The sequence below is a fragment of the Nicotiana tabacum genome, chromosome 6 (assembly GCF_000715075.1).
Source record: "Nicotiana tabacum cultivar K326 chromosome 6, ASM71507v2, whole genome shotgun sequence".
Classification (NCBI taxonomy): Eukaryota; Viridiplantae; Streptophyta; class Magnoliopsida; order Solanales; family Solanaceae; genus Nicotiana; species Nicotiana tabacum.
The window spans coordinates 167757808-167769197 of NC_134085.1; the positions used below are offsets into that span (position 1 = coordinate 167757808).

The following is an 11390-nucleotide window of genomic DNA, read 5'->3' on the forward strand; positions in this document are numbered from 1 at the left end:
TTTTTATTTTTAAAAAATAGGCTCCGCTCTGTTAATCCATGAGTTTTGGCATCTTGTTGTTGTAATGTTATTCCATTTTATATGTTGCCCTTGTAACCTTATTTGATCTTAACACGACCTCTCATTACTTCCCTTGGCCAACATCCAAACAAAAACAACATAAAAATTAGACATCAAGTTGCAACTCTTCCGATATAACAATAGCAGCTTAATCTTTTCACTGGTAACACATCTTAGTCACCACCACTTTATTGGCTTCTATTTGTACTTAAACATTATAATTGTTATAAAATATAACCCAAAATAACAATATAGAACAAGCAAAACAAACTAAGAGATATAGATAGAAAGAGAGGAAGAGAGATTCTTATTTCTTCTTCAATTGTATGTATTTTCCTATCTATTACAAGGCCTTTATATAGGCATAAAAAGTGAAGAAAATATGTCATGGAATATGTCATTGAACATACAAAATATGTCATTGAATATGTCATTAAGCATTTGAGATGAAGATCATGGAAGAAGAGTAGACATCTACCATAATGTGATATTTATCATAACACTCCCCCTTGGATGTCCAAAGATAATGTGCCTCGTTAAAACCTTATTAGGAAAAAAAAACTCTATGAAAAAAAAATCCTAGTGAAGGAAAAAGAGTACACACGTTTAGAAATACGCCTTTTGGTTGCCTCGTTAAAAACCTTGCAAGGAAAACCTAGTGGGACAAAACCTTGTAAGGGAAAAAGAGTACAACGCGTATTAACTCCCCCTGATGAGAGCATCAACTCACATCCTTGAGTCTTCGCATCCCAATTTTGTACACCAGTTTCTTGAAGGTTGATGTTGGTAGAGATTTGGTGAACAAATCAGCCATATTATCACTTGAACGAATTTGTTGCACATTGATATCACCATTCTTTTGAAGATCATGTATAAAAAATAACTTTGGGGAAATGTGCTTTGTCCTATCTCCCTTTATGAATCCTCCCTTCAATTGGGCTATGCATGCTGCATTGTCTTCATACAAATTGTGGGTAGTTTTTCACACTTCAAACCACATTTGTCTCGGATAAGTTGTATTATAGACCTCAACCAAATACATTCTCGACTTGCTTCATGAATAGCAATTATCTCAGCATGATTAGAAGAAGTAGCCATGATTGATTGCTTAGTCGATCGCCAAGAAATTTTGTATTGCCGCCACATGTAAATACATAACCTGTTTGAGATCGGGCATTATGCGGGTCAGATAAATACCCAGCATCGGCATAACCAACAAGATCGGAATTGCAATCATTGCCATAAAATAAGCTCATATCGGTAGTCCCTTTTAGATATCGCAATATGTGTTTGATCCTATTCCAGTGTCTCTTTGTAGGAGAAGAGCTATATCTTGCTAAGACATTAATCGAAAAAGTTATGTCAAGCCTTGTAGTGTTAGCAAGATACATTAGTGCACCAATTGCACTAAGATATGGTACTTCAGGACCAAGAAGCTCTTCATTCTTTTCTTGAGGTCGAAACGGGTCCTTATTCACATCAAGTGATCGAACAATCATCGGAGTACTTAATGGATGTGCTCCATCCATGTAAAACCGTTTCAATACCTTTTTAATGTAGACAGATTGATGAACAAAAATCCCATTTGTCAAATGTTCAATTAGCAAACCGAGACATAATTTTATCTTTCCGAGATCTTTCATCTCGAATTCCTTCTTTAAATAATCAGTTGCCTTTTGGAGTTCTGTAGGAGTTCCAATAAGGTTTATGTCATCAACATATACGACAAGTACAACAAATTCCGATGTTGTTTTCTTTATAAAAACACATGGACAAATGACATCATTTATATAACCCTCTTTTAATAAATACTCACTAAGACGGTTATACCACATTCTTCCTGATTGCTTTAGATCATACAAAGATCTTTGCAATTTGATTGAAAATGTTTCCCGGGAATTTGAATTCTGTGCGTTATGCATTTTAAATCCCTCGGGAATTTTCATGTATATCTCATTATCAAGTGAGTCGTAAAGGTAGGCTGTAACTACATCCATTAAATGCATGTCAAGCTTTTCATGGACAACAAAACTAATGAGATAACGGAATGTTATAGCATCCATAACAGGAGAATATGTCTCTTCATAATCGACACTAGGCCTTTGTGAAAATCCTTGTGCAACAAGGCGTGCCTTATATCTTTGTACCTCATTTTCTCATTCCTTTTGCGTACAAAGACCCATTTGTAGCCAACAGGCTTAACAACATTAGGTGTTTGGACTACAGGCCCAAAAACTTCACGTTTTGCAAGTGAACTTAACTCTAATTGGATTGCTTCTTGCCATTTTGGCCAATCAAGTCTTTGTCGACATTCTCCAACAGATTGAGGTTCAAGATCCTCACTTTCTTGCATAATGCTAGATGCAACATTATATGCAAAGATGTAATCTGCCACTATATCCATTCGATTCAAATTTGTCTCAATATCGATTGGATTTATTGATAGTTCCTTATTTTCTTGAGTCTCAGGCTCATTGATTTCCTCATGAATCTCAGGATTGGTTAAATCGTGAATTTCTTTATGAGACTCTTTCGTAGTGTCATCTTGATCATTTGTTTTTCTTTTTCTAGGATTTCGATCCTTAGAACCTAATGGTCTGCCACGTTTTAGGCGTGTTTTTGACTCATTAGCTATGACACTAGAAGATTGTCCAATAGGGACATCAATACGGATTGGAACATTCTCTGCAGGGATATGTGATTTTGTTATCCTTTTCAAATCCGTAAATGCATCTGGCATTTGATTTGCTATTTTCTGCAAATGGACAATCTTTTGCACCTCTGTGTCACAAATAGATGCACGTGGATCAAGATGAGACAATGATGTATTTTTCCACAAAATTTCACGTTTTGTTTCACTAATTTCTCCCCCTAATTTTGGGAAAAATGCCTCATTGAATCGACAATATGCAAAACGAGCAGTGAACAAATCTCCCGTTAATGTTTCAAGGTAACGAATAATGGAGGGTGATTCAAACCCAACGTATATTCCTAACCTTCTTTGGGGACCCATCTTGGTGCGATATGGGGGGTGCTACAGGCACATATACAGCGCATCCAAAAATTCTTAGATGAGATATATTAGGTTCATGGCCCAAAACTAGTTGCAACGGGGAATATTTGTGATAATTTGTCGGTCTGAGACGAATTAGCATTGCTGCATGTAAAATGGCGTGACCCCAAACAGAAGTGGGCAACTTTGTTTTCATGAGTAACGGTCTTGCTATCAATTGCACACGTTTAATTAAAGACTCTGCAAGGCCATTTTGAGTGTGAACATGAGCTACAGGATGTTCCACTTTTATCCCAATTGATAAGCAATAATCATTAAATGCTTGGGATGAAAACTCAGCAGCATTATCAAGTCTAATAGACTTAATTGGATTATCGGGAAATTGTGCCCGTAATCGGATTATTTGTGCCATTAATTATGCAAACGCGAGGTTGCGAGATGACAATAGGCATACATGAGACCATCTAGAGGATGCATCTATTAAGACCATAAAATATCTAAACGACCCACTAGATGGGTGAATAGGTCCACAAATGTCCCCTTGTATACGTTCTAAAAACGCAGGGGACTCAATCCCAACCTTTGTTGGTGATGGTCTTATAATTAACTTTCCTTGATAACAAGAAGTGCAAGAAAATTCATTATTTAAAAGAATTTTCAAATTCTTTAATGGATGCCCATTTGAGTTTTCTATGATTCGTCTCATCATAATTGATCCAGGATGGCCCAATCGATCATGCCAAAGTTCAAATTGTAAGCAGTAACCTTTTGGTTTAAGGTAGAATGTGCCTCAATTGCACTAATTTTTGTCCAATACAGGCCACAAGATAAAGATGGGAACTTCTCAATAATTCTTTTCTGGCCAGAGACATTCTTGGTAACGATGAGATATTCCATATTATTCTCATCTATTGTCTCAATATGAAATCCATTTTTGCGGATATCTTTAAAACTCAACAAGTTCCTCTTGGACTTGGAGGAGAACATTGCATTCTCAATGATAATTATTGTTCCCATAGGCAGAGTTATAGTAGCTCTTCCAGAGCCTTCAATTAGATTACTACTACCAGAAATTGTAGTAATTTCTGCCTTACACATACTTAAATGAGAGAAATATTTCTTCTCTTTGAATATTGCATGTGTCGTACATGAATCAATTAAGCAAATATTTTTATAATTGAACTTTGATCCAAGTTTGCTTTGAAAGATATCCATATTTGCTTCCCATAGTGTGACATACAAAAGAAGTATATGAATAAATATTAGTATTTTTAGAGAAAAATGGAAAAGAAATAAAGTTAAACCAATAATTCAATATCAGCCTTTAATGCATTTTTTTTGGCAAATTCTAATTATTATACAAATAATTACACAAAAAATAATACAAGTACACATATGACTAATACAACTACAACAAATTTATTACATGTATAAATTATTTGCATTTTCCTATACATTGTATGAAAAATAATTGATCCGTGTAAGAAAAGAACATACTCATAAAAAAAAATCAAAAGTTGTTCGAGGGTGCTTGTAAACCTTTTCTCAAAGAGAATTAAAGCAACGTAAATGAAAGTTAAAATTGTTAAAAGATCACTGAGACTAGAATACTAATTAATAGGATATTACTCATTGTTTGTGAAATTATAAAATTTCGGAAATAAAAATATTCTTAAGAACTACATAAGAAGAATTATAAAGTGCAATAAAAATTACGAGATATTTATTCATTACATACTACGAGTAGGAAAGCATAAAAATTAAATTGCTCAATCATCTCTAACCACAGATCCATCACCGATCAAGTGATTTATTTTTTTCATTAGGGTGCTCAAAAAAATCTACCACATCCAAGTGGGTGATGTCAAATTCATTGTTTCGTTCAACCACAAGTAGAAGAGAAATCAACTGAGAGTACTTTGTGAAGCCTTTCTCTCGGTACTACTGTTGCAAAACCATATTGGAGGCATGAAACGTTGTAAACGTTTTTTTTCAAGCATATCATAGTCACTGATATTATCTCCACAGAGTTTCAATTTAGAAGTAATTCTAAACATAGCAGAATTATATTCAGAAACAAACTTAAAGTCTTGGAGCCTAAGATGAGCCCAATCATATCGTGCTTGTGGAAGAGTGATCAACTTTAAATTGTCATATCTTTCCTTTAAACTATTCCACAAAACAAATGGATCTTTCACTGTGAGATATTCAATTTTCAACCCTTCATCAAGGTGATGGCGCAAGAAAATTAAGGCCTTAGCACAGTCTTGTGTAGATGCTTTATCTTTATCTTTAATGGCATCTCCAAGACCCATTGCATCTAAATAGATTTCAACATCCAATACCCATGTCATATAGTTCTTGCCCGAAATTTGAAGGGCAACGAACTTTCTTTTCATAATATCAGACATTTAAAAAAAAATACAAATTTGAGAAAAATTATACCTTAATTTTCTCAAAGATCTTCTTGAGATGGTAGAGCCTCGTGCTGATAACGTGTTACAAAATATAACCCAAAATAACAATATAGAACAAGCAAAACAAACTAAGAGATATAGATAGAAAGAGAGGAAGAGAGATTCTTATTTCTTCTTCAATTGTGTGTATTTTCCTATCTATTACAAGACCTTTATATAGGCATAAAAAGTGAAGAAAATATGTCATGGAATATGTCATTGAACATACAAAATATGTCATTGAATATGTCATTAAGCATTTGAGATGAAGATCATGGAAGAAGAGTAGACATCCACCATAATGTGATATTTATCATAACAATAATGACTTTTTTTCAACACTTTTGCAAGAAAATCAAGAATTATCTCAATCAATTAGTGCAATGTAATTACTTAATCAATTCAACTATTGGAATTTCTTAAAATTTTCATGAGTTCTCTATCAACACCTACCTCTCTAGATTTTGAAAGGTTTGTCATAGGCAAAATACATAGTTTACCCATCAACCTTATAGCAAAATTTTTGTTACAGACCTGTCTTTCACGGGAAACCATTTAAATATCAACACTTTAAAAGTGTGTCTAAGACACACGACTTTTGACCAGATAGCACTTGCGTGTTTGCATACAAAAAAAATATGTGAAGCCCGTAAAAAATCCCATTTTTTGTCTCCTCTCCCCACAGGAACCCCTCTCCCTCCCTCTGGTCTTCTTCCTCGCCACCCTCCCCCTCATTTTTTCCCCAAATAGAATTTTTGAAAGAACATATCAATTTTGGACCTAAATTTAAGCGAATTTTGTTGATTTATTGTCCAAATATTGTGAAAACTATTTATTTGTGATAGATTGAAAAGCTTTAACAATAATATTTAAGGTTTGGTGAAAAAATCTAGAATCCACCATTGTTGGGGTATTGTAAAAAGCTTGAAATTTTACTTGGGTCTTGTTGATTATTGGGTTATCGAATTCAATTTGTTGTTCGATTATTTTCGGCTAGTTGTTTAGATAGTGTGTTTGATTTTGGTGTTGTTGGAAACTTTCTCACAAACAATCATTGTGGTAGCACGATGGTGCTTAAGATAGAAAATGGAAAGATGAAGAAGATGAGTTTTAATTTTAATTTTTAATATTTTTTTTCCTTTTAAAAGTAAATGACACGTGTCATGACCCTATTAGGACGTGACTTTGACGTTATCTAAAAAATTGGTCAAGCACAAAAATGGAGTGTCTTAGACATACTTTTGAAAGATTGAGTATATATAAGATTTCGTGTGAAAAAGAGGTATGTAATAGGGATTTCGCTGCAAGGTTGATGAGTAAAGCATGTATTTTGCATTTTTGTAATTAATTGTAGTTCGTTGCATATTGACAAAAAAATGTCAGGTGAAAAGCACTTAAAATAAAATCGTGAAATTTATTTTGGGAAAGCAAGTGCATATTAAATAAGGCATTTAACAAAATTATTGGTCATTGCTACGTGGCAAGGGTTTGCCAACAAGGCAATTACTTTTTAATTTCCTATTGGATAAAAGCGTGTATATTGAAAGGTTAATAGAGGATTAGGATGACACGTCAGTCTCAGAGTAAATAGAAACTTGGCCATTCCTTTAATTTCTGGCGTTTGAAAGTTTCTAAAGGTCGTTTATTGCCAAATCTTGACCTTGCCTGTCATTGACGAGGTGGTTTATCCATTATCTTTGTAAACCTCCACAAATAAAGGGGACCCAGAAAATAAAACCACGAAAACTTAAAGGATTAAAATGGAAATTCATTTAAAAACTCAACCAAATCATTTCTCCACGCTCTTTTAAGCATATTATCATTCACGCATCACTGTATTTGGGTTGGTCTTGGAGGTTGTTGTTCACGTACATTTAGGAGCGCGTGCAATAGGTTGAGAATTGAAATCATCCACGCTGTCTGCCCTTTTGCTTTTCTGTTGGTGTGTCACATTGCCTATATATAGGGGGACATGCGAACCATTATTCTCCACCGAAAACTAAAGAAAAAACACACACTCTAAAATCTGAATTATTACCCTGAGGAGGAAATTCATTGAAACGATAATATTAGTCTTCAAAAAATCTGTAGTTATGTCGCCGAATAACTTTGCTACCGATTTTGACGGATTTTCCGGCGAAATGCCTGAAGCCGACATTCAAATCATCACCTCCGGCGGCCGCCGAATTCCGGCACATTCTACTGTTCTGGTACGGAATTTCTAAGTATTCGAGTTTCACAAATTCAATAAGATTTGATTGCCAGTCGAACCTTCATATTGGCGATTTAACGAATTTGAATTGTAATTTTCAAACGGGAGAATTTAAAGGAGAATTTTCAATTTTCAGTTCCAAAATGTGAATAGTACTAAATTTAGAATCAATTGTTGGATAATCTGTGTCAATTTGCAATAAGTACTGATTTTTTTTGGCTAAATGTTATTGTAGGCTGCGGCTTCTTCAGTTCTGGAGAGCATACTGGTTCGGCCGCAAAAGCGACGGAGCTCCGAGAAAACCATTCGGATTCTGGGTGTTCCCTGCGACGCCGTTTCCGTGTTTGTCCAGTTTCTCTCTTCTTTCAAGTGAGTTTAGTAATACAGACCGAATCCATTATTTTCATCCCTGTTTTCATAATTTTACGTTTTTCTCATTAGTCTTTTTTTGTACAACCTTAGAAACCTGATTGGCTTGAAGTTAGACCTGAATTTTACTGGAGCTGAAAATGACCATTTGCAGTAGATTTTTTCCCCTTTGATTAAAAGAGAGTAGACAATTGGCCCCTAAACCAAATATCTGTCTCCCATTTCCTTATCATCTTACACATGGCACAATCATTGCCTCTTAGATTAATTAATCACGTGTTTCTTTTTCTAATTAATACTTCATCCGGTCCAGTCCGTCCAGTCCAAAATAAGTGATTTTTCCAGATTTCAAGAATGAATTAACTATTTTTTTCTATATTGCCCTTGTAGTAATTAATGTTGGAGTATGTGTTAGTAGTGTTTATGTGAAGAGACAATAAAAGTTAATATGATCAATTTCATTGCTAATTAATGTTAAAAGGTGAATTTCTTAATATGTAAATACAACCAAAAAATCAGACGGGAGACTAGTATTTAATAAAAGACTCAAGCACCGGCGGTTCTATGTTTTCCTCTATTATTGGAGGAAAGAATATCTTATTAAATCAATATCTTGGTGTCTGGACTTGACAAAGCTATCCTTGTGATCAGGTGCAGTGAGGAACAGATGGAGAAACATGGAATTCATCTTCTAGCACTCTCTCATGTGTATTTGGTACCACAACTAAAGCAGAGATGCACAAAGGGGTTGGCTGAGCAATTGACCATTAAAAATGCAGTAGATGTGCTTCAACTGGCCAGGCTCTGTGACGCACCTGATCTTTATCTCAAGTGCTTGAAATTTATATCAACCAATTTCAAGAAAGTTGAGAAGACTGAGGGTTGGAAGTTCCTCCAAGATCATGATTGTCTGCTTGAACTTGAAATTCTGCAGTTCATGGATGAGGCTGACTCGGTATGTTTAAAATTACTTTAGCATAATTCCTCTTTGGTTCTTTTAGATTGACCAATATCAGATTGAATTGAAATTTTTATCATGAAAATGTGGTACAATGTTAAAGTTTGTCAGTTTATAGTGAAGCAATAGGATTGAAACAATCTTGGCGCATTTGTTTGCATCTTCTTTGCTATTCAGCGAATGTTTACTCAAGCAAATTTTGAATTTTGTTATTATAGAGGAAGAAGAGGACCAGAAGACACAGACGAGAGCAGAACTTGTATTTACAGCTAAGCGAAGCGATGGATTGTATAGAGCACATATGCACTGAAGGATGCACCAGCGTGGGGCCATGTCATGAGGAGCCCTGCACAAAGAAGCTTCCATGTAGCAAATTCAAAACATCTCAAGGCGTCCAGCTCCTTATTCGACACTTCGCTACGTGTAAGAGAAGGGTGAATGGAGGTTGTTTGCGATGCAAAAGGATGTGGCAACTCCTTAGATTGCACTCTTCTATTTGTGACAAACCTGATGAATGCCGAGTTCCACTGTGCAGGTAACAACTAGTTTCTTGTTCTTTACAATAACTCCATTTTATACTATGAACATCGGACTCGCAACATTTCCATTTGAATTATCAGGACAAGGAGTTCATTTAATTGATTTGTCTTAATAGAAAAAACAATGAAAGTGCTGTCCTGGACTTGTCCATTTCCTCTTTCATGATCACCTTGTTGTGACACTTTTTCTTTTAGATTCTTTGGTAGCTGAAACGTCTCTTTCTGTTTTCCTGTAAAAATCATCAACAAAATGTTCTAATAGCCTTACAATACGTTGGACTGGATAAGGTCGAACCTCTTACATAAATATATCAGATTAAAATAGCGTAGTTTGCCCTAGCTCTTTATCAGTAGGGCCAATTATTTTTCTTGTTTGTCCTTGGTATTATTGAGTCTCTAAACATGTCCAATTCTACATTACAGACAATTCAAAATGAAGGTGCAACAAAAGGGAGATGATGCGCTATGGGAATCACTTGTTAGAAAGGTGGTGTCAGCCAGAACCATATCCTCACTATCTTTGCCCAAAAGAAAGAGAGAAGAGGAACCAAAGATGAACTTAGACCATCATCAAGCGAGAAGCTTGTCGACAACTCGGTGTCAGTAGTTTGGAAGTTTAAAATAGGATACCAATTTTTCCTTTGGTAATTTTTTTCTAACCATAGTTTGGTAGGGTATAAATGTAGAAGGAAAGAAAACATCGACATTTCAGAAGCTGAATTCTAGTTGGCGCATCGTGACAAAATTTGTGTATCAGGTGGGAAATAAAGTGAAGGGAAATTTCCTCATAAAGAGACCAGATTCCACGAATAGAATTAGCTAAAATGATTGAGAAATAATCTTTGACTATATCTTTTGTTGTAGTTTAATAATACACCAAATTTGAGAAACTAGCAAACCACCACGTTTTTAGAATCATCAATTCTTTAGAAGGCTGGAACATAATCACATGACCAATAAAAATTCGAACAGCGCCATGCATGCACGACTTTTGGCACTAGTGTTACACCCAAAATTTTGATCTAGGTTTAAACAAATGTTCTAATAAAATGGAGTTAATCTTAGCTAATATTAATATTCAAAGATATATTAACCGATTTTGTAGCAAGATAATACTGATCCAAAAATGAAGGAGGAAGCATTAAATAACAACAAATAGCAATGAATGATATTTAAGTAAATAAAAGCATGTGAGTCACCCAAAAAGGGTGAGATTCTTTGGTATTCTTTCTCACAATGATGAACGATTGATGAGCCTTTGAATATTCGGATCCTCCTTGGATCGCGGGAGGAAAGTTAGATAAGAATCTCAAGAAAAAGATATATTTTGTATGTGTATAATAAAACAAGAATCTTCAGAGAATGTCAATGTCTTTTTTTACAAGTGAATGTTCCATATCCCCTATAACTATGTCTCTTTCTAATTATAAGGGGACATGCGCCACAAAACCCTAATAGTACAGATCCAGAGAATATTCCAGCAAGTCTTATCCTAAAACTAGCCATTATTACTCTGCTTAAGAAGAGTGCTCGTTCTCGACCTTGATCTCTGTTGACTCCTTGACCCAACCCTTTATCTCTCGTTAGATCACTTCGACCTTGAATATGCCTTTTGTCCAAATCATACCGGTGACACGTGGCATCCTTCGAAGGCTCTCTTACTGCTGATATGGTCTGAACATAACTAAGATAATTTTTGTCCCATACAGTTAGTCCCTTCTCTTGTTGAGGTCATACTAGCGGGCGAGTTCAATGAGCGGATAATGTCATTCGTGGTTGAGCT

At 35.1% G+C, this 11390-nt stretch overlaps 1 protein-coding gene across 1 annotated transcript; it reads left to right on the plus strand.

The window, feature by feature from the left end:
* Nucleotides 1-7518: 7518 nt before the first annotated feature.
* Nucleotides 7519-10399, plus strand: LOC107768035 (BTB/POZ and TAZ domain-containing protein 1-like). Its single transcript, XM_016587140.2, has 5 exons — nt 7519-7739; nt 7977-8110; nt 8762-9065; nt 9287-9603; nt 10031-10399. Exons 1-5 carry the CDS (start codon nt 7623-7625, stop codon nt 10212-10214), a joined length of 1056 nt encoding a protein of 351 aa, XP_016442626.2. The 5' UTR covers nt 7519-7622; the 3' UTR covers nt 10215-10399.
* Nucleotides 10400-11390: the final 991 nt, after the last annotated feature.